The sequence below is a fragment of the Ctenocephalides felis genome, unplaced genomic scaffold (genome assembly GCF_003426905.1).
Source record: "Ctenocephalides felis isolate EL2017-DRISC unplaced genomic scaffold, ASM342690v1 CF-g0.4_SCAFFOLD_03572, whole genome shotgun sequence".
Lineage (NCBI taxonomy): Eukaryota > Metazoa > Arthropoda > Insecta > Siphonaptera > Pulicidae > Ctenocephalides > Ctenocephalides felis.
The window spans coordinates 41,486,481-41,511,662 of record NW_020539726.1 but is presented as its reverse complement, the minus strand read 5'-3'; the positions used below and the strand labels follow the sequence as shown (position 1 = coordinate 41,511,662).

General features: G+C 27.8%; 3 protein-coding genes across 3 annotated transcripts; all 3 read left to right on the top strand.

The window, feature by feature from the left end:
• Nucleotides 1–4,451: 4,451 nt before the first annotated feature.
• On the top strand, nt 4,452–15,894 carry LOC113387891 (protein draper-like). The gene is made up of 6 exons (XM_026625281.1): nt 4,452–4,610; nt 5,858–6,000; nt 9,869–10,267; nt 12,866–13,025; nt 15,456–15,590; nt 15,711–15,894. The coding sequence occupies exons 1-6, from the start codon at nt 4,541–4,543 to the stop codon at nt 15,785–15,787; spliced, it is 984 nt and encodes a 327-aa protein (XP_026481066.1). The 5' UTR covers nt 4,452–4,540; the 3' UTR covers nt 15,788–15,894.
• Nucleotides 15,895–18,666: 2,772 nt separating this feature from the next.
• LOC113388507 (hemK methyltransferase family member 1-like) lies at nt 18,667–19,962 on the top strand. Its single transcript, XM_026625882.1, has 4 exons — nt 18,667–18,909; nt 18,971–19,273; nt 19,333–19,553; nt 19,622–19,962. Exons 1-4 carry the CDS (start codon nt 18,667–18,669, stop codon nt 19,872–19,874), a joined length of 1,020 nt encoding a protein of 339 aa, XP_026481667.1. The 3' UTR covers nt 19,875–19,962.
• Nucleotides 19,963–21,247: 1,285 nt separating this feature from the next.
• On the top strand, nt 21,248–23,355 carry LOC113388506. Its single transcript, XM_026625881.1, has 3 exons — nt 21,248–21,429; nt 22,890–23,087; nt 23,184–23,355. Exons 2-3 carry the CDS (start codon nt 22,897–22,899, stop codon nt 23,353–23,355), a joined length of 363 nt encoding a protein of 120 aa, XP_026481666.1. The 5' UTR covers nt 21,248–21,429; nt 22,890–22,896.
• Nucleotides 23,356–25,182: the final 1,827 nt, after the last annotated feature.

The window sequence follows — 25,182 nt, the reverse complement described above, 5'->3', positions numbered from 1 at the left end:
AATTGGTCACATTTAATTATTAATTAGTAAATTGATTACTAACGTCTCTTCAATATATATATATATATATATATATATATATATATATATATTAAATTTTTTATATAATTTTGATGTTGAAATATGTGATATTCAGTTTTCAGGGCAATACATCAATTAAAAAATTTGTATGACTTTAAAACATTTTTATTTATTCCATACGTTTCGACACATTGTTTTGTGTCATCTTCAGTGGACTATGTAATTGAATTAATCCTAATTATTTCATATTATAAATGTTCACAATGCACAATCCTAATTATTTCATATTGTAAATGTTCACAATGAACAATCCTAATTATTTCATATTATAAATGTTCACAGTGCACTAAAAAAAACCAATCCTTGTCATTTTAAGTTAAACAATATAAAAAAAATCTCAGTCAAAATTTTTTATATTGTTTAACTTAAATGACAAGGATTGGTTTTTTAGTGCACTGTGAACATTTATAATATGAAATAATTAGATTGTTCATTGTGAACATTTACAATATGAAATAATTAGGATTGTGCATTGTGAACATTTATAATATGAAATAATTAGGATTAATTCAATTACATAGTCCACTGAAGATGACACAAACAATGTGTCGAAAACGTATGGAATAAATAAAAATGTTTTAAAGTCATACAAATTTTTTAATTGAATGTATTGCCCTGAAAACTGAATATCATATATATATATATATATATATATATATATATAATATATATATGTATGTTTGTATATATATATATAATTATGCGTGAGTTTATTTCTTTAATAAAATCGGTGATTTTTATACAGAAGGTATTTCTGATGACGACACCAACAGGTTTCCTTTGTATTTATCATAAACGCGTTTTTGGAACCTCAATTACTTACAAATTGTTATGAATAGAAATTAATGAGAATAACATGCATTTTTTTATTATTCTCAATAAAAATACACAATAAATTGTGTTTAATTAATCGACTTGCCGTTACTTTTTTACATTAGGTAATACCTGATGAGTAAAGAATAATAATAATAGATGTTTTTGGAAAATGTTTTATTAACCAGTTATTTTAAATAAAATTAAAATAGTGGTGTATGGCATCGTGCCTTAAGGCAAATTGCTAGAACTTCCCGTACCGTAATGAAATATTCGAGAAATTTTAAACGTTTTCAAATATATTATTACAAATACTGTAACTCTTATTATTTTTGCTATCGTGTTATATCTGAGTGAGTAGTAAATCAAATGTAAATCATAAATCAATTTATCTCCAGAACATTAACAATCGTTATTTCATTTCGAATTCAATTTCAAAAAAAAAATTGCCTAATTTACACAAAATTGAAAAAGTGCTCCCGTATAGTCACAGTCTAATCGCATTTGCAAATAATTCTGTGCGACATTTTCACTTACACTGTGCTTAGCTTGGCGGCATTTTCACATTTTTCAATAGTTTTCACAAAATTGGAAAAGTGCTCCATAAACAGTCTAATCGCACTTGGAAAAACATTTGAACCAGAGTGACGCTTAGACTGTGCTTAGCTTGGTTAATTCAAAATTACAAAAATACTTCATGAAAAATAAAAAAAGATGTAATAATTTTTTATCCTCAAAAACAATAGTTTTGTCAATACAAGCAGAAAGTTTTTTAGATCATTCAAATCGCTTAGTTCACTCCATCGCCATTTTTTGCACATTTAGCTTGGTATCTCTGAAACGGCTGGACCTGCCTTTGCCAAAATAAAGTTTATGGTTTTGATAAACATCGTAAAGTATTATAGGCATACGAAAAATGATTCTATAGAAATGCTTTAAAGTCTGGAAAATAAGTTTTAGGATAACTTTATTTTGAAAATTTGATCGATGCAATATTAATGCAATTTTACTTACATCTAAATTTTTATAATAAAATAAAATTAAAGAAAATCAATCAGGTGACAATATTATGTCAGTGCCAGGACTCGAACCGAGTATTCCTAGCTTGTGATTCGAGCATGCTGCTAACTGAGCTATTCCCGCCATACTGTTAGAATTTTATATTACCTTCCCGAAGGGTAAGTTGTTGTAATCGTTCAAAATTCGATGATGAAAATTTTTGCACATCTTCATGTTTCAGAGGTTTCTGAACATTTTGGTATACTTTAGGAAAAATGGATGTGTGTGTGTACGAATACAAGTTTTTGTCCACGTTTTCGGGCGCACGGATCAACCGATTTGAATGGTTCAAAAAACATTCGATTCCTATTGATAGGGAGATGTGTTGATTAGTTTTTGGCAAAGGCAAGTCCAGCAGTTAGGGAGATAAAGAGCAAAGAGTGCAAAAAATTGCAGTTTTTGCATTAACTAAGCGTCCGATTTGAATGATCTAAAAAACATTCAATTTGTATTGACGGGGAGACGTCGTGGTTAGTTTCTGGCAAAGGCCGGTCCACCGGTTTTGTAGATATAGAGCTAAATGTGCAAAAAATGGCAGTTTTTGAGAGAACTAAGCATCCGATTTGAATGATTCAAAAACTTTCTGCTTGTTTTGACAAAACGATTGATTTTGGTGAAAGAATTTTTTTTTTATTTCCAAAAAATCTTTTTTTGCTAAATAATTAATTTGATTTTTGCAATAATTAAAATTTACAAAATTGCATAATGATTCAATACAAATATATTTTTGAAAATTTCATTTCATTAAATAGAAATAACATGTATCTAATTATGAGAGGTCATGTTTAATAACAATATTGATTACAAAGTGATTTATTTGCTGTTGATTTCAAATGAAAACGAGATTAAATTCTCGGTTTTCCTAAATCGACGTCATTTTTGATTTTTATGCAAACGTGATTATACCCAGGCGAAAGATATATTCTGTGTAAAATTAAATAAAAAACTTATACATTATTTCTAATACCTTTTTAACTCCTCGAAGAAAATTGCTGAACCGATTTTGAAAATTTCAAAAAATTGCTTTTTGGCAAAGATTGGCCTGGCCGTTTCTTCGTAATTTATCATTAATTTTTTTTCAATTTCAAAATTTTAATGAATTTTCATAACTAAACCACTTTTCATAGGCCTATAATATTTTAGTATGGTCATCAATATAAAGTATTGATGACCATACTGAAATATTATAGGCCTATGAAAAGTGGTTTAGTTATGAAAATTCATTAAAATTTTATCATTATTCGTATTAATTTAATTGTATAATAAATTACCAGATTTAGATAAGTGGTGCATTTTGAATAAAAACATTATTCAAGGATTGAATTTTCAATGTTCAATTTAGATTTAAGACTATTTTGAAGACTTTTTACATACACCACTAGTTTCCTTAATTTTAAAGTCACAATGAAAAAGTATAAAATTAATTTATAACAAAATAAAATACCAAATAAAATATATAAATTGATAAATCATTTTACTTTAATATTTATTAATTTATATTTCATCAATTTATCTGAAAATGAAAATTTTTATATATCTTCACGTTTCAAAGGTTTCTGAATATTTCGGCATACCTTAGAAAAATTGACGTAAGTGTGAGTGTGTGTGTGCGTATGTATATGCGGATACAATTTTTTGTCGACGATTTTGAAACCACGGATCAACCGATTTGACTGATTCAAAAAATATTTTATTTTTGACGAAATGAAGAACACGTGAAATTTTTGGGAAGGCAGGTTTAGCTATTTCGGAAATCGATTTAAAAAAAGTAGAAAAAAATGCCATTTGGCGGTCAAAAATGATCATTAGATATATGCACATCAAATTATCAGATATTTTAAAGAGATTTTTATAATAAGTATAAATTTTGTTTACATTTCTACGGGTTCCACAGTAATTTTTATCCGACACGGCGCTTACGCGCTTCGATATTTCTTCTTTAAAACAGCTACGATTGCTTTGAACAAAGTTCAAAATATTCAGAATATAAAAAAAAAATTATCCAATAAATTTTTCAAAAGTAATGTTTTTCGATTTCAGAATTTTAAAAAATCTCATTGTTTCAAAGTTTCTTTTTTGAAATTTTGTTTTCGGTACGGGAAGTTCCAGCAATTTGCTTTAAGGCATGATGCCATACACCACTAGTTTTATATATTGACACTAAAGATAAAGATTCTAAACATTAGTAGATTAATAAGACAACCAAATTATCGAACTTTGGATATTTAAGTCAAAATGTTGGAAAGAAGTTTCCGAAATTTATTTAGATCATACACCACTAGTTCTGTATAAAACCTGGAAACCAAAATTGCAGATTCATCTATCATACAGGTGTGTACTCAAAAAATACCTAAATCTAATATCAAAAACCATATTATAAACATAAAATCCAATTTATCTATTAAATTCCAAATCTGGTCCTGTACCTAAATGGTTACATAACTATCCAAAACTAGTCGAAATAAATTCCTTTTGCAAATCGAGGGCTCATTCTGCTTAGAATCGCCTTTGGACAAACGTTGGAAAGTTTTAAATATATTAAATTTAATATTTAAATATTAATATTATTTGAAAGTTGATTTTAGAAATGTTTAAAACAAATTGTATTTTGTTAATTTTGTTATTCGGTTTGGTGGTTGCTGTTCGAGGACAAATGTGTAAGTAGATAGAATAGAAATATATATATTAAATTAATATCTTGAAACTCTGTTAAGACGATTTACTAGATGATGGCGTCTTATGCGAAAAAGCGTATTAAATGGTAGTAATAACATGTTTCAAAGTGCAAGGACCGTCGTAAAGTGGCGTTTATGCAAGAAATTGTATTAAATGAAATCGTTTTAAAGAGATTTTACTGCAGATATATATCAATTAATTACATAACTGGAATATTCTATTTATTCGATTATTTATTGGATTATATTTTTAGGCTATATGTTAATTTTTAAATAATCAAGTAAGTTATTATTAAGTATTAATTAATAGGATGGAAAAAGCCACTGCTGTTTTACGTAAATTGTGTTCAATTTAAAGACTTGTAATTTAAATGAAGATATTTATCTAATCTATCCATCTATCTATTAAAAATATCTATATATATATAATTATGTATTAATATTGATTCCATGTGCATATGTAAATTTTAATACAAAATATCTTTTAAAATTTCTGTTGCAACTTGCTAACTTTGCATTTTTTAAAGAAATTTTTGTAACTCCATTGCAATGAGTTATTTGCAAATAAATATATTTATGGGTTTTATATTGAAAACTATTGCAACTAATTAAGTTATATTAAATCTGCAAAATATTGACTTGAGCCTTATTATAATATTATTACACCCATGGCTTGTAAAATATATAAATAAATAATTGTAAATACGTAACTTTTTTGTAAGAAGTCGATGCCATTTCGTGTTTTCCATTTTATTCTATAATATTAAAATAATTATATGCTTTGTAAGAGTACTTATTGTAACAATTATAATATTATCGATATGTCCGAAGGTTTTAATTTTTACGTTTATGGTATAGTTTCCTACTTTTTTTTATTTCCAATAATATGGCATACAGAACTTTATAATTAGTAATTGCACTAATTGGTATTCAGATAATTATAGAAATTCTTAATAAATTGTCATGCACCCAAATTTATTTTTTAATGTATAGATAATAATAAAAATTATGTGTTAAATTATTATACTTATTTACTTTTTATCTATTTAATTATTAATTAATATTTTAATTATGCTTGTAGAATTTGTATATTTAACTTCCCGTAAAAGTTTGTTTTTTTATTTATTTTTTTATTTTTTCAGTGTGGACGAATTATGAATTCAATAATTAATGAATATTATTTTTTTTAATTTGTTTTATTTTATTTTATTTTATTTTATTTTTTTTAGTATCCAGTAGTCCTGAATTGTTGTGCACATCAAACGACCAGTGTTTCTACATCTATGGGGACAAATCGCGATGTGAAGATGGAAAATGCGTTTGCTATACGGAGGATATGAAGAATGTTACTACTTGTATATACAAAAATCAGGTAATATTTATATATAAACATATATATATATATATATATATATATATATATATATATATATTAATATATACGAGGTCTGTTCAAAAAGTACCCGGAATTTTCGTTTTTTCAAAAAAATATTTATTTATTCGTCTACATTAATGTGGTCCCCTTCAAAGTAGTCCCCCCCAGATATAATACACTTATGCCAGCGTTTTTTCCAATTTTCGAAGCACCCTTGATATTCACTTTTTGATATGTCCTTGAGCACTCTCAGCGATTCGGCCTTTATTTCTTCAATCGAGGAAAACCACCGTCCTTTCATGGGTCTCTTCAACTTTGGGAATAGGAAAAAGTCACACGGAGCCATATCTGGTGAATTTTTGCACTTTGCAACACTTTATTTCATTTTTTACGCAAAATTTAATACAAATTCTTTGACTTTTCAATTCTTCCATTGTAAAAATCGCCGAGCTCAGAAAAACACGTCGAACCTTAGCGACTACCACAGACAAAGTAAACAGTGAATATAGCTGAAAATTTCATCATACTTTAGGGGCATGTATACCAACACAATAAAGGAAAAAATATTGACAATCAGACACTCCAGACCCGCGAAATTTAATTATTAGTAATTCCGGGTACTTTTTGAACAGACCTCGTATATAAAAATTAGAAAAAAACTGTCGGGGTGCTTAGCATCGTGCCTTAAGGCAAATTGCTGGAACTTACCAAACCATAATTAAAAATTCGAGGAATGAAAATAATCAATAATTGTTATGAATAATTTCAAATAGATTATTATAAAAACATTCTGTAGATTTATGAGTGAATATTATATTGGACAACAAACGTATTCTACAAATAACTTATGTGTATGTGTACAAGAAACTTGTTTAAAATTTTTTAAATTTGATTTTTGTGATAAACTTGATTTTTTTAATAATCTTTATTTTTTTTATTTCAATTTTTTAAAAGTTCGAAATATTTTGGAATTTTTGAAAAAAATCGATTTTTTTAATTTTCTGAGAATTTGAATTTTTTTGGAAATATTCGATATTTCCGAAAACTTCGAAATGTTTTCAAAATTTTGTTTGAAATCGTTTTTTTTTATTATTTTAATATTTTACGAAATTTAGATTTTTTTTGAAAATAATGATAAATTTCGAAAATTTAAGTTTTTGAAACATTAAATTTTTTTGAAAATATTTTAAACTACGAAATTTTTTGTGAAACTATTTTTTGCACATAGTCTATACAAGCAAAATGTTTTTTGAATTAATCTAATCGGATGATCCGTTCTCTCAAAAACTGCATAACCATTTCAACACCCTTTGCGCTTCATGTCTCCGGAACGGCTAGACGTGCCTTTTGCAAAAACGCCTCGCGATCGAGTACGAACCGAATAATTTTTTCAATATTACAAAACGGTTATTCCATATTGTCGAAAATGTCGGAGACATTTGTTTGAACCATATAAATAAACTTCAAAATTAAAAATCTTGGTACGGGACCCAAAAAAATGACAAAATGTATACACATGTTGTATGTACATACAACATTATTAAAATCTCTATAAAATATCTGATAATTTGATGTGCATGTGTCCAATGAACATTTTTGACCGCCAAATGGCATTTTTTAACTTATTTTTATTGAGTCCATAACCGCTGAACCTGCCTTTCCATAAATTTGAACAGTTTTTTGTTTAGTCAATATAAATAAAATGTTATTCCTAATTATTCAAATCGTACGCTTCGTTCTTTCAAAAACTGAATTACCATTTTTGTTTTTTTTTGCCCCGTATTTACGAAACGGTTAGACCTGCCCATGCCAAAAACTAATCAGCACGTCTCCTTATCAATACGAATCGATAGGTTTTTAAATAACTCAAATCGGTCGAACCGTTTTCCCAAAATCGTCGACTAAAATTTGTATCTGCACACACCATACATCCATTTTTTTCTAAGCATGTTTAGAAACCTCTGAAATGTATTAAAGATATATAAAAAATTTCATTTTCGATTTTTTGCGATTACTATAACTTGCGCTACGGAAAGTTAATATACATCCCTCGTATAGAAATTATGAGCTTTTAAGTGCAACTTAAAGTTAGTGAAGTTATGACCATTTTTTGGTTATGTGGTCAACTTTTATAATTAATTTTGTTTATTTAAACTTTGGAACCATAACCGTGAACATTTTTAGAAACACAGTCAAAAACATTGACACAATTGTCATAAGTTCTAAAGAATTAAGACTTTTTGTATTTAAAATTTTTGGCATCAGTCCACTTTGAGAGGCCCTCCTTTAAAAAAAATATACTGAAATGTGTTGGCGAGTTCCATCAAAATTTGTCGCATTTAATTAGGATTCTAAAATGGTAAAATACTATAAATAAATAAATAAATTTATAATGAAAAAAATTCGAGTAAACAATGGAAAACCTAAAAATGTCATGATTTTTGCTGGAGCATCAGTACTCACATCAGCTCTAATATTTGTTATACAAGTTCCAATGTTATGAAGCATCATGAATTATTTTTACTTTATCATTCAAGATTATTTACTACCCGACAGACGTTGTCCTGAACCCACGAAAAATTTTTTAATATTATATACTAATATTTACCGTGTACCTAAAAATAATAATTATTGTTTTGTAAAATATTCTTCACGCCAAAATGCATATGCATTCATAATATGAGCGATGTTAAATGCAGAACTGCTTTAAATAAAATGATGAGTCTCAATTTCCACACTATATTGAAAATTGCAGTCTTTTAAACGGTATAATATAACCATAACCATAACATTACACTGGTACTTCATGTTGGATTGAATTAATTTAATTTTTTATTATTTAAGATGTCCAAAATTGCATCTTAAACTTCTCCTAATCGATATCATAAGGGCCGAATTGTATGTAATCATCTTCATTTTCGCATATGTTGTTATAAAGTGAAATTTTAAAAATATTTTTATTTTAAAAATATTGTGTTAAGATTAGTAAAAGATGCAAAGAAATTATATATTGAAAAAAAACTATATTGAAAATTCAATATCCGAATTTTGTGTTGGCGCCCCCTAAGGCGTGCGTTCGTATTTTTCGCATGCATCGCATTAAAGTTAGGACCGCCCCTAATTTCATATTGTCATATTTTAAGTAAATTAATTTGTCATATCCTGTTCATGTGTGTATCGTTCAATCGGCCATACACATGCTGTATTTCATATTCAGCTTCTTTTTTATACTCAGCTGCTTTTTGGCAATAATAATGTAGACATTTCATTTTTCTTATTCATAATCATGAATTTATTATACATATTCTAATATCGTCTAGTTTCATAAGTAAATTGAAATTTTTGGCAGATGATAGTTTTCATTTGTTTTCAATGCACACATGACATGTCGTTTTTTTACAATTTTTTTTTATTTATTTCTACAATATTGCACACACATCACAGTACATTATAATCATATATATCCTAGAAAATTTCTTTAACAAGCTTCAGAAAGATTTATCAAAATCCAAATATTTGTTTATGAGTATACAGTTAGTGCTTGTAATTTAATATGAACTTTATATAATAGCAATAAAGCTCAATTAGATTCTACGTTTTAGTTAGAAAACGTTTGTATGTGAAAAAGAAAACGGCTGTTTTTAGGGTTTTCGCGGTAATTATTCGATTTTTTCTCGCCGCAAGAACCATCTTTGGACTCCAAAAATTATTTTTAAAAAAGAATTGGCGAAATTGGTACAGGCGTTGTTGAGTTATGCGCTTACCAACACATTTTGCGATTCATTCTTATATATAAGAAGATTATTTACTCAATTATTATTATCTGATTATTTTTATTATTATTTACTATTTCTTTTATCTTCAGGGTCACAAAGTAACAGTGTTGGGATTCACATGCGAAACAACCCAAAACTGCAAACCCTTGAATTCCATCTGCGACCCTGCAACCAAAAAGTGCCTCTGTCCTCCGGAGTTCGGCGTCGAATCTGCCGACCGAAAAAAGTGCCTAAAACCTCTGAATTCGACCGAAGAAACTTGCGAAGACATCAAACAATGTCTTGGCGTGATGGACGACACTGTTTGCAAAAATGGAAGCTGCGTTTGTGGAGATAAATTTAATTTTTACAACGGATCCTGTATCGCGAAATCGAAGATAAATTTGGGTTGTTTCAACGAAGGCAACTGTAAGCATATCTTGTACTCCCAATGTGTAGACCGCTTGTGCAGATGTCACGATGGATATTTGGCCAAATTAGACGGATCGGTGGGTAGAAATAGATAGTAACTAGCTGTAAGTGGAATTCTGTCTTAAGGCAATTAAGGCATCGTGCCTTAAGGCAAATTGCTGCAACTTCCCGTACCAATTTTTTTTTTTTTTAAACGATTAACATTTTTGAAAAAAATTTACTTAAAAAAATAAGATTTTTGAGAAACTATAAATCGGACCAAAAAGAAAAAAAAAATTTTTTTTTTTTAATTTCTTTTTTTTTTTGAGAAAAAAATGTTTTCTTTATTTTGACATATTTTGGAAGATCTAAACTTTTTTTCAAAGCAATCGTACTGCTTTAACTGCATAAAGACGAAATATCAAAGCGCGTAAGCGCCGCGTCGCCGTCTAACGCGTAAACATTGGTACGGAACCCATAGGACTGTAAACCAAATTTATACTTATTGTTAAAATCTCTATAGAATATCTGATAATTTGATGTGCATATGTCTAATGATCGTTTTTGACCGCCAAATGGCATTTTTTTTTACTTTTTTATTAGATCTCCGAAACCGCTAGACCTGCCTTTATGAAAATTTGATCGGTTCTTCACCTTGTCAATATAAGTAAAATGTTTTTTGAATTATTAAAATCAGACGCTCCGTTCTCTTAAAAACTGAGTTAATATTTTTGGCACTTTTTGCCCCGTATCTTCGGGACGGCTCGACCTGCCTTCGCCAAAAACTAATCAGCATGTCTCCTTATCAATACGAATCGAATGTTTTTTGAATTATTCAAATCGATTGATTCGTGTTCCCGAAATCGTCGACGAAAATTTGTATCCGCACATACATACACACACGTACATACATACATACACACATACACACATACACACACACACACACATACATCCATTTTTTCTAAGGTATGCCAAAATGTTCAGAAACCTTTGAAACGTAAAGATATATAAAAATTTTCATCTTCGATTTTTTTGCGATTACTATAACTTGCCCTACGGGGAGTTAAAAATAATAAAAATTGAATATATATTTAGGGACCGATTCTTCCTCACAACAGACCAATGTTATGGCAAGGCCATGTTACGCTCCAACTTCCATACATTATGCTACTGAATCATACCGAATACCGTCAAAATGTCATGTATTTGCTGTGCATTCAGGCGTTTTACACATAAACTGCAACGTCACTCGTATAAACCTGAGTCAGAGAGCCCCTGTTATCTGTTGACATTTGTGCGGTTTCTAGGTAATGCTTTCTATCTGACAACTTGAAAAATACGCCTGACTGCACAGCAACTGCATGGCTTTTGTCAATATTTTGTATGGAAAGTTCTTCATAACATGGCCTTGTCATAACATACTTCTGTTATGCGGCAGAATCGGTTCCTAAAATAAACTTCCCGAAGGAGAAGTTTATGTTTTCATCAAAAAATCCCGATTTGCTAATTTTGTTTTCTCGACGTTTCAAGCCATTCTGAATCGAGTGAGACCAAATTTGGAAATAGTATGTGTGTGTGTGCGCGCGTGTGTGTATGTGTATGTGAACAGATTTTTTGACGTAAATCGCGGCGGTTTTCTCAAAAACCGCTTGCCTGAATTCAAAAATTTGAAAGCCATTCGATGCACTTCGATGAGTACTATTGTTTGTCGATTTTGTGCAACGATCGGCCAAGGCGTTTCTTTATGAATAGCAGAAAAGCGAAAATTTTTTCGTCCACGTTTTATCCCGCAATTCTGAATCGATTTTAAAAATTCAAAAACCGTTCGAAAGATATTGGTTGGGAATCGTGCTGATTAGTTTTTGGTGAAGATCGGCCGGGCCGTTTTCTTGTAATAAAGTGTTAAATCAAAATTTGATCATGATTTTTTTTTTGCTGTAGATAACATAGTCTTATAGATCATACTAAAATATTACGGCCCTACGACAAGTCGTGTAATTTTAAAAATTCTTCAATGTTTGTAAAAATTAGTATCGTTTTTTTGGCATTTGTCAAAAACGCCTGAACCGTTTTCAGAAATTTAAAAGCCATTTGATGTATGTCGATTAGGACTATCGTTTGTCAGTTTTGTGCGACGATCAGCCGAGCCGTTTCTTTGTAATTTGGAAAAAAGTGTTAAACTTTTCGTCTACATTTAAGCTAATACTGCCGAATCGATTTTAAAAAATCAAAAAAATCAAAAACTGTTTGAAAGATATTAGTTGGGGATGATACTGATAGGTTTTAGGTGAAAATCTGCCGAACCGTTTTCTTGTAATTAACTGTTGAAAAAAAATTTAAGCCGAATTTTATGGAACTTTTTTTTTTGAGATATATATCATGGTCTTATAGAACTTACTGAAAATTTACGGCCTTAGGACAAGCAGTTTAATTTTAAAAATTTATTAAAGTTTGAGAAAATGAGTAGTTTTTTTGACGTTTGTGAAAGTTAAAATTAGACGATTTATTTGGTATAACGATAGTGTTCGTTCGTTTTCAATTATGTGTAATGAATCCACTCGGAATAATTTTAATCACTCATAAATTAATTTATATTTTATTGATCAAGTCGATTATTTACACATTTCGGGAAGTTCATATAACTTGCCTCATGGCAAAATATCAATACCAACGAGTTATTATTTATTATTTAGGTATGTTTGCCGATTGCTGATAAACTCGGCGACATTTGCACGGAGCACTCGCAGTGCGAATTCAATATGGGAAAGGGCTCTCAGTGCGAGGACAAATTGTGCGACTGCAAAGAGGACTTTGTCGTCAACGAGAATAAGACCTATTGCGATGTCATTCCATGTGAGTAAAATTAAAGTTATAATTATTTGGTGGTGTATGGCATCGTGCCTTAAGGCAAATTGCTGGAACTTCTCGTACCGAAAACTAAATTATTAAAAAGTTTTGCAAAACTTTGAAAAAATTGGATTTTTGAACAAAATTTACTTTTTTGAAAAATTTGTTTTTTTTTATATTCCGATTTTTTTTTAAATTTTGAAAATTTTGAACATTTTTTTAAGCAATCGGGCTGCAAGTTTATTTGGAGTCGAAATATCAAAGCGCGTAAGCGCCACGTGGTCGTCTAACGTGTAAACATTGGTACGGAACCCATATGAATGTACACAAAATTTCTACTTATTATTATAGGTTTTATAAAACATCTGTACATATGTCTAATGTTCAGTTATGACCGCCAAATGTTTTTGTGAATTATTTAAATCGGTGGATCCGTGTACTAATCCGTGTAAAATCGTCGACGAAAATATGTATCCGCTCTCACATACATCCATTTTCTCTAAGGTATGTCGAAATGTTCAGAAACGTATGTCTGAAACGTGTAAAGATATGTGAAAAATTTTATTTCCGATTTTTGGGCTATTATAATAACTTACTCTATGAATCAATAAAGAAGATCATTAATATAAAAAAACACAATGTAAATATCACGCAAATATTTTTTGTTGAAAAATAATTAAAAATTCATTGTAAAAGAGAAAAATAAATATGCGGAGACATTTAGAGAAAAAGACAAGTATATAGTGAGAAAGACACTGGTATATGTAGAGAAAGAGACATGTATATGGTAAAAAAAATTGACGGAAAGAGAATGTATTGAAAGACAAAAATGTATTGAGTAAAAGAGAAATGTTTTTGGGTGAAAGATAAATATTATACTCTTGAGCGAGAGAGATAAATACACTCTTGAGCGAGAGAGATAAATACACTCTTGAGCGAGAGAGATAAATATACTATTGAGCGAAAGAGATAAATATATTCTTGAGCGAAAGAGAAATATATTGAGTGAAGGAGATCGAAAATATTCTTAATTTTTATTACTCCGAACACTTCGGCTCTTAAATAATATTCCATCAATTATCTCACTCTTAATTGTTTTTATTCCTAAATATTTTATTTTTGATTATCTTACATTTAATTTTTTTGCTCAATGATCTTACTCTTATAGCTCTCACTTTTAAATATCTTACTTCTGAAACTTTCCACTCTTAGTTATTTCACTCCTAATGCTCTTTTTCCTAAATATCATACCATTAATGTCTTAATGATCTCACTCATAAATGCAATACTCTTAATTCTTAAATATATCGCTTTTCATTATCTAACCTTGAATGCTGTTCCTAAGGCTCTTACTTTTGAATATTCTTAGTCTAAATGCCTTTACTCTAAATTATCTCACTTTTGAAAATTCATCTCTTCCATAATTTTCTCTTAAATTTCTTACTCTTAATGCTCGCTCTAACTCTTAATTAATTTACACTTATTTATCTAACTTAGTTTCGTTACTCATAAATATCTTACTTAAATATAAATATCTTGATTTTTGCTCTTAATTATCTCACTCTTGAAAATTTGACTCTTACATAATTTCCTCATAAATTTTTACTCATAATGCTCACTCTTACTCTTAAATAATTTACACTTATTTATCTAACTTAGTTTTGTTACTCATAAATATCTTACTCCGAATGATTTTTTCTCTTAATTATCTCACTCTTGAACATTTAACTCTTACATAATTTGCTCTGAAACTTCTTACTCTTAATGCTCGCTCTTACTCTCAAATAATTTACACTTATTCATCTAACTTAGTTTTGTTACTCTTAAATAACTTACTCTTAATGATATTTGCTCTTAATTATCTTATTCTTTAATATCTTACTCCACCAATTTTTTCAATGCAACAACCGATTTGTATGATTGAAAAATCATGCGGTTCGTACTCGATCGCGAAACCTTTTTGCAAAAGGCACGTCTTACCGTTTCGGAGGTATGGAGCGCGGTTATGCAGTTTTTAAGAGAACGGATCATCTGATTAGATTAATTCAAAAAACCTTTTGCTTGTGTAGACGGTGTGCAAGAAATGTTTTTACAGAAAATTTTGTAATTTTGAAAATTTTCAAAAAAAATTCAACATTTTCGAAAAAAATACAAGTTTCAAATTACAAATTTTCGAAATTTTTCATTATTTAAAAAAAACTCAATTTTAAAAATTTCAAAAAATGTCAAAATTTCAAAAAATCTTCATCTATATCTCTTTCTATATATATCTATTTTCTTTTTCTTTCTCTCTCATCCTAACACGTCGCACTCGGACGTTTTGCTGAATCCTGTTTTATTCACATGAACTCTTCCAGTATTAATAAATGTAATTCAATCTATCAATTACTAGTTCATACATTTTTTTTATTAATTTTTTTTAAATTATTTTTTCAGATGTTGGAAAAGAATGTCTAAACGATGACCATTGCAACGTTCCACCAATAACTCGAGCACCAGAAACGATGGATTGTCACTCTGGAATGTGCAGATGCAAACCAGATCATTATCAGAAGGATTTGAAATGTTTCAGTAAATATCATAAATATTTCAATTATAATAATTGATAATTATTAATTAATAATTATTATTATTAATAATTATTTATTAATTGATATACAAATTGTTTGATGTCTGGTTTCTATTTTGCAGAAAATGGTGCTATCAAGAGTTCCCATAATTTACATCTGTTTGTCGGAGCAATTTTATACCATGTAGTTACTTGGTAACTGATAGTTGAATGAAGATATATTTGGGTAAAAAATAAATGTTTAGTTTCATAATATCACAGTAATATATTTTAATGAGAGTTCAAGTTCTTGTTTTTCAAACTGTTTGCATTTGATGCTCAATAAGCAAGTTTTATTTACTTTATAATTAAAGACCCGGAGCTATGGCGCCGGGTCAATACACCACATGTTCTTGTTCTTACAAAACGTTTATTAAATATCATAAATATATTTTTTTTTACTTAATTTATTTTGATGTCACTAAAGTTTGTTTGGTAACATTTCGGATAATTCAGCTTGTGTTTTCTGATCAACATCGATCAGTTTCACTTTTAAGTCTGTTCCATTTCTAAAATTCAAATATTGTTTATTCATACAATTTATCAGAAATAAATACTTACAAAAATGTAAGTAAATTAGTAATGTACAAAAATTCAAGTCATATTGTAAAAAAATAAAAATTACATTTATAAGTGCCAAAGATTAATAAATATTTAATGTTAGTAAAAAAAAAATCATATGTTATATATTATATAAATATATTTTTTTTACTTATATTATTATAATGCATCTGTAAATGTTGCACATTGTCCAAAAATGTAGTACATTTAAATATTGTAAGTTGTAAAAAAAATATCGCATATTTAAAAATGTTGCAGATCTGGAGCTATTGCCAATTGTTCGAAAATATTGTTATTTATATAAAAATAATGTCAATTGTCAAAAAAAATCTAGATTGTTAAAAGATATTATTGTTAAGATATATAAAATAATGTCAATTGTCAAAAATAATCCAGATTGTTAAAAGATATTATAAATTATCAACAATCATCAAAATGTTTTAAATTATTCATATACATATAATTTATTTTGTTATTCATATTACACATATTTCACTCAATATTGTTTCTTCGTTTAAAAATATTAATTTATAATATGTGTATTGCTATTTATATATGTTTTAGTATTCTTATGTATTAAATAATCATTTATATGTAAAATAATCAGTTTCAAATTCGGAAAATTTACTATTTTTAGAAAATCGTAGCTTTTTATTCATTTGCTTAATTTTAAATTTAAAAAACCGTTGAATGTGAAATTTGACACTTGAAGTTTGTGCAATTTAAATATCAATATTAAAATTAAATAATTTATATTAAATTTCAAAAATGTTAATGTTATAAGCTAATTTTCTATACAAATGTAATAATCTTGTTTAATTTATTACACCATGTTTAAGAAACTTTTTATTTAACAACTTGATTTTAAATTGAAAAAATCTCTGAATGTGAAATTTGTTACTTGAAGTTTGTGCAATATAAATGTCAAATTAAAATGAAATAATTTTAATTAAATTGCGAAAATGTTAATGTCATATGCTAATTTAACCATACTTAAATAACTTTTTATTTCACTGCTTGATTTTAAATTGAAAAAACCGTTGAATGTGAAATTTGACACTTAAATAATCAAGCAATATAAATGTCAAATTAAAATTAATTAATTTTAATTAAATTTCAAAATGTTAATGTTATAAGCTAATTTTCTGTATATACGTAATAATCTTAGTTTAATTTATTTAACTATGTTTAAGTAACTTTTTATTTAATTGCTTGATTTTAAATTTAAAACAGCATTGAGTGTGAAATTTGACACTTGAAGTTTGAGCAATATAAATATCAATATTAAAATTAAATAATTTATATTAAATTGCGAAAATGTTAATGTCATATGCTAATTTAACCATACTTAAATAACTTTTTATTTCACTGCTTGATTTTAAATTGAAAAAACCGTTGAATGTGAAATTTGACACTTAAATAATCAAGCAATATAAATGTCAAATTAAAATTAATTAATTTTAATTAAATTTCAAAAATGTTAATGTTATAAGCTAATTTTCTGTATATACGTAATAATCTTAGTTTAATTTATTTAACTATGTTTAAGTAACTTTTTATTTAATTGCTTGATTTTAAATTTAAAACAGCATTGAGTGTGAAATTTGACACTTGAAGTTTGAGCAATATAAATATCAATATTAAAATTAAATAATTTATATTAAATTGCAAAAATGTTAATGTTATAAGCTAATTTTCTTTACATTTGTAATAATCATAGTTTAATTTATATAAGACACTTTTTATTTAACTACTTGAATTTAAATTGACAAAACCGTTAAATGTGAAATTTAACAGGTGAAAACACTTGAAGTTTGCGCAATATAAATGTCAAATTAAAATTAAATAATTTTTATTAAATTGCAAAATGTAAATGTTATAAGTTAATTTTCTGTACACGTGTAATAATCTTAGTTTAATTTATTTCACATTATTTAAGAAACTTTTTAACTGCTTGATTTTAAATTTATAAAGCTGTTGAATGTGAAATTTGACACTTGAAGTTTGTGCAATATAAATATCAATATTAAAATTAAATGATTTATATTAAATTGCAAAAATGTTAATGTTTTAAGCTAATTTTCTGTACATGTGTAAGAATCCTAGTTTAATTAATTAATTTATTTATTTTACCATGTTTCAGTAACTTTTTATTTAACTACTTGATTTTGAATTTAAAAAACCGTTGAATGTGAAATGTGACAGGTGAACACACTTGAAGTTTGCGCGATATAAATGTCAAATTAAAATGAAATAATTTAAATCAAATTGCAAAAATGTTAAAATTATAAGCTAATTTTTTGTACATATGTAATTATTTTAGTATAATTTATTTCACCACGTTTTAAAAATATTCAATATTATTTTTACATTGATAATTTTTAGGTTGACATTTGTCACCCAAACGTCATCTTTGTTTTCTTTACCTGGCAAATGTCTTCAGCATAAATTTATTTCTATATATTTATTTAATTTAAAATGACTTTAACAATTTGTAGGAGTTTTTCAAATTTTAGAAATTGTGTTATACCTATAGTAAATAATAATAGACATACTAATAATTATTGTACAGTGCAATTTTCAAATAGGAGTGAAGAAAACAAATGTTTTGTTATACAAGATGTAATTAATAAATGGAAGAATGAATTTGAAGTGTCGGATATTTCGGAACCTAAGCAATCTATTGAATATATATTGGCACATGTGCTGGCACACAAAACAGTAAGAGGGAAATGACACATATAACATATATCAACATTATATATTTATATTTATTTCTTAGATTTCAGATGTGAATAAAAGCTGCCACCGGCACGTCTCAACAGCCCAACTAAAGTTAATCGATAAGTTATGCCAATGCCGAATGGCACACATGCCCGTGCAATACATTATAGGAGAATGGGACTTCAAAGACTTAACATTAAAAGTGGTACCACCTGTATTTATACCACGACCAGAGACTGAACAATTAGTCGATCTAGTTTTACAACATTTCATAAACAAATCCTCAATGTCTTTGAAAATACTTGAAATTGGCTGTGGTTCTGGGGCTATTATCTTAGCATTGTTGAAACAACTACCAAAGGTAAAAAAATAGTATGTACATTTTAAATATATAATCACATTGTTTATGATATTTTTTAGCTTAAGGCTACAGCAGTGGATCAGAGTCTCCACGCTTGTCGAACAACGTTAGATAATGCTTTGGCTTTGGGATTATCAGAGCGTTTGCGTTTATTGCAAGCGAAACTGTCTGATGATAATTTGTTGACTCAGGTGCTGGAAGGGCCTTATGATTGTGTCGTGAGCAACCCTCCTTATGTACCTACAGGGGATTTAGTTAAATTGCAACCGGAAATCAAATTGTATACAAATAAATTTACTACTTATATATATATTCATATATATATAAATATCTCTTTGCTTTTTTTAGATATGAAGATTTAAGAGCACTAGATGGTGGCCCCGATGGACTGACTGTTATAAAACCAATATTAAAACTATGCTCACAGAAATTAATTATAAATGGAAGTGTCTTCTTAGAAGTCGATACAACACATCCAGAATTATTAGCAAAATGGTTGCAAGAGGAAAACGATAAGCATAAATTTAATTTAAGACTTAAGGATGTATATAAAGATTTTGCTGGTAAAAATAGATTTGTTAGAATCGAAAGAATTAGTTGAATGGGTATGGATTTAGGTTTAAATTTATACTTGACATGGTAAATGAATTTATTTATAATGTAAGAAGTTGTTAATTGACTTTCTTATATATATATATATATATATATATATATATATACTTGATTTTTATACCTTTATTTGTATTAATGAATTACTTTGTGAAAGATGATTAATAATTTTGTAAATTCAGATAAATGAAATAGATTAAATTAAGAATGTTTATACACATGAAATATTTACTAAAATATTATTTATTAAATATTTCTGATTAATTTTCTATAAAAGAAGTACTTTAAAATTGTTTGGCATCGTTATTGATAAAGTTTGAATTTGTACAAAAAGGGCTACAATTATTTTAAAAACCCTAAAACTATTTAAAGAAACTCTATAGGAACTGTTAGAAATTACAATCAAAACTCGATATTATTTTAAGCTCTTTTGAAGTACATACATTTTGTATCTTGTCTGAAAATCTTTAAATATTTTATTAAAACAAATACAACTTAAACCAAACTTGAGTCATGTACATCATTCTTTAATAATAGTAAAATCTGCATCAAGTCGGTATTCTTTTAAGTTATAATTGAATATTAAAATTAAATCCTAATGAGACACTTTGTGCAATCCTTTTTTTATATTGGCCATAACTTTAAAACTATTTGATTTGCATGAAAGATGTATTTGGAAGTTTGTACAAAATTAAATAATCTAGAAGTTTTATTAATAACAAAAAGTTCTAAAGCAACTTGGTATACTCTAAAATCATTGTTGAATATTAAAATGTAACAATGATGTAATTAAATGCAATACTTTATATATCAGTTATACCTTCAAAACCCTTCGAATTATACGAATTATGTATTTGGAAAGTTTGTACAAAATTATTCAATTTAAAATTTTTATTAACACCAAAATTTTTAGAGCAACTCGGTATATCCTGATATACTTGAATTGATATTGAATAATGAAGTGCAATTTTATGATATACAACTCTTAAAAGCCATTTGATTTATATTAATGATGTATATAAAAAAATTATAACATTGTAATACTCTACAGTAACTTGATGTATCCAAAAATTTATTTTAAGCCATTAAATAATAATAATATTTCTACAAAGGTTTATGTCTAAAAGTAATTCAAAGAAATGATAAAAGAAACTGCAAAACTTATCACAATTAGGCAAAAACTAATTTGTGAATAATTTAAATTAACAAATTCAATGTAAAATATTGAGTTTTTTCCAAATTCAAATTTTCGCTCGTAATTACCTCGTTTATGGCAATACTCGAGGGGATTCCCCGAAGATATTAATAGTGTGGCAACACTACTCCTCTATGAAAAATGACATATGGTTCAATATTGTTCAATGGCTGCCGTTGAGTATTTTACACGATTGCTTTTATGTTATTTACACTTGTTTAAATACACACAAAGCGTTGTTTTACTTAAAAATAAACTCTTGAAGTCTTTAGTGATAAATTGAATAGTTTTTAGACAGTGGCCGAGTTTTTTGTGTGAAGAAATTGTGTTTTAACTGTTAGTAGGACGAACGGTGAGTTGTAGAAATAAAATTATATAAGTGTTTGTTGGTTGTGTTTATACTATTTTTGTTGTTATTTTATATATAAAAATAATATTAAAATACGTTTATGTTATGATATGTCTTTAGTTTCATGATGCAAGATGATAAATCTATATTTTGAGCTATTACATAAATAAATATTACATGAATTTTGTGTGTTAGTAATCGTCAGCCATTTTGTCTTGTTTATATATTTTTGAGTTTTAAAATATTTGCAAATTGTGATATTTCACAAAATTTTTTTTGTACTTGCCGAGATTATCGAATTACCATCATGTTTAATATTAGTTGCTCACAATAAAAATTTTGATAATATATTTGTCACAATTATTTATTTATTTATTTATTTAAATATAAAGCCCACACATTACTCCAAGAGGACTCAAAAATACAGTTATTTTACATAATGAATAACAATTAAAATATATACAAAATTACAATATATAGTTATTAACATAAAATGCTTAACATAAAATTACATATAATGCAGAATGTAACAATATTATTTATAAACAGAATAAGATAAAATAATGAGATATTTGAAAAGAAAATAAAAAGGTTAACTTGTGCAGATGGAGATTATTTGATTAGGTGAAGTGTTGTGAATATCTATTTCATTATTAATTAAGTTAAAGTTAGAGGACATAAGTAAATAGGCGAATTTAAGAGAGAATCAGATTTAGGAGTAGGATAATTAAAAAATAATTGTGAACGCGTAGAAAGCCTTGGAACATTAAAGGATATTTGATAAGAATAAGAGGACAGTCTATAGAATTATTGCAAAGTTTAAATAAAAACATAATTGTACAGATAAATCGACGTGAGGCAAAGGAAGGAATACCAAATTCTTTTAGTAAAGTGTTGTGGTCAAAGCCACGCTCAGGGTGAATTTTATATATTTTATAATAGAGATATTTCAGAAATTTTTGCTGAACCTTCTTTATCGCATCAGAGTTGTTGGTTTGATGAGGATACCAAATAATCGAACCATATTCTAATTTTGAACGTACAATAGAATAGTACATGCAAAGAAGTGCATTGGTAGAACTGAATTGTTTACAATTTCTCAGTATCAAACCTAAAGATTTGTGTGCTCTATTGCAAATATCAGTTATATGATCCGTGAAAAACAAACCAGAATCAAATAGAACTCCTAAATCTGAAATTTTATTACATCTATCAATGCTGGTGTTAGAAATTTTATAATCAAAAAGTATTGGAACGCGCTTATGTGAAAAACTGAGAATCTTAATTATGAAACTATTGTAATACTTCTATAAAACAGCCTAGCCTAACATGACAAATGTTTATTTAGATTTGCATTCATACTTCAACCAGCACACACACTTACCCATACTTACCTATTTTATGTAGTATGTCGTAATGATTTATTCTAATAATTTATTAAATTTTCTTATTATCTCTTTCAGTTTTGATATGAGTTCTCCACTCGCTGTTTTTGGCACTGTAGCTGCCGTAGGTTTGGGAGTGGTAATGCTGCTTGTGGATATGGCTATAAAATATAACAGAAATTCGAAGCGTCGTAACCGTGAGCACCGTCAGCAAAGGCCTTCCAGTCCAGTGCAGAGTGAAAGGGTTGCTAGGACACCGGAGGACGATAACTCAAGGTAATTATAATAATGGTTAAAGATTGTAGAGTTTGCAATATTTGAATTGAGTCATTTTGAACAAAGTATTTTGTAAAAATTACATATTAATTTTAGAATTGTTCCTCTTAACCGTGAGTACCATCAGGAAAGGCCTTCCAGTCCAGTACGGATTGAAAGAGTTGCTGAGAACTGGAGGACGATAACTCGAGGTAATTATAATATAATGGTTAGAGATTGTAGAGTTTTATTATTTGAATTGAGTCATTTTGAAGAAAGTGTTTTGTAAAAATTACATATTAATTTAGAATTGTTCCTCTTAACCGTGAGTACCATCAGGAAAGGCCTTCCAGTCCAGTACGGATTGAAAGAGTTGCTGAGACACTGGAGGACGATAACTCGAGGTAATTATAATAATGGCTAGAGATTGTAGAGTTTGTTATTTTATTTGAATGAGTCATTTTGAAGAAAGTGTTTTGTAAAGATTATATAATAATTTGAGAGTTGTTCTAGGGAATTCTGTAATTAGAACATTTTTTCAGATTGATAATCATAAGCTTTATATATATATATATATATATATATAATAATATATATATATATACAGTACAGGCCAAAAGTTTCCGGACACATGAAAAAAATCTTATTTTCTGAGTTTTTAGCTATATTTTTCATATAAAAATAATTTTATTCAAGTTAGTTTTGTACATTCTACGTAGTATGAATATTAGTGACTGATTTGTAACCAATTTGTGAGAAATGATAAACTAATTAGCAATCAAAATGTTAAATGTCACTGCAGTCGATTTTCCTGAATATGACCACCCTTGCTTTGATCGCTGCAGCGCATATTTTTGGTAATCTTTCGACGAGTTTCTGCAATGTTTGCGCAGGTATGTTCTTCCAGGACTCGTTAAGGCAATTCCACGGGGCAGGGAGGCTGCTTGGATGCAAATCCTTCACGCGGCGTTTAATTAGGTGATTGTGCAGGCCACTGCATTATTTGAAGTATTTTTTCGTCTTGTTTTCGCTTCAAATAATTGGCACAAAGTCAGGAAGTGTGTTTAGGGTCATTATCTTGTTGAAAAATAAATTTTGGACAAATTAAATTAAGACCAGATGGAATGGCGTGGCGCTGAAGTATGCTATGATACTATATTCAGGAAATCGACTGTGACATTTTACCATTTTCATTGCTAATTAGTCCATCATTTCTTACAAATTGGTTACAAATCAGTCACTAAATATTAATACTACGTAGAATGTACAAAACTAACTTGAATAAAATTATTTTTATATGAAAAATATAGCTAAAAACTCAGAAAATGAGATTTTTTCATGTGTCCGGAAACTTTTGGCCTGTACTATGTTTCGATGCTTTTCTGACGCAACCTCGTATCTCAGAAACTACTACTTTTCAGGAGAGACAAAAAACGTTTTATAACGAATTTTTGAACTGCTGTTAACAATTTTTTTTATAAATTTTAAAAATATTCAATCTTGTGACAATTATTTGAGACAAGTATGATATTACAAACAATTAATCATTATTTTTCTTCAATTCTTTTAGATACGTGTTTGTCGCACGGAAAAAATGTAACATACGTGGTTGCGTCATGCTGTTTTCAAATAAGAGTACATGAATAACTTTTTTCAATTGTTTTATTTTGAGAATCGATCAACATTTTAAATAATTCTTAATAAAAAAACAAACAATATTAAACTTGCGTTATATGTTAGTTTATAATTACGACAATATAAGGTAAACGTACACTATTCCGGGATAGTACATTATTACGGGAGTTTTTCATTTTGATCGCAAAATAAGAAAACGGTCAATAAATAATTATTTTATTCAATAGCACATCAATTATAATTTGAATCCTAATAAAATAGTACGATTTTCGAATTTAAATATTAGTTTTTGAAGCCGCAAAATGCTTTTGACAGCATCGGTCGTAACCCGATCGCTATTTCGTACTAGCTTGTTAGCGAGTTAGGTTATGTGACGGTTCCATTGCTTAAGGTTTTTTTTTCGATTTCGATAAGCTTAATCGATTCAAAATGTGTGAAAATTTTTGATCAGTAATAATAAGAGATCAGTTTTATAGTTAAA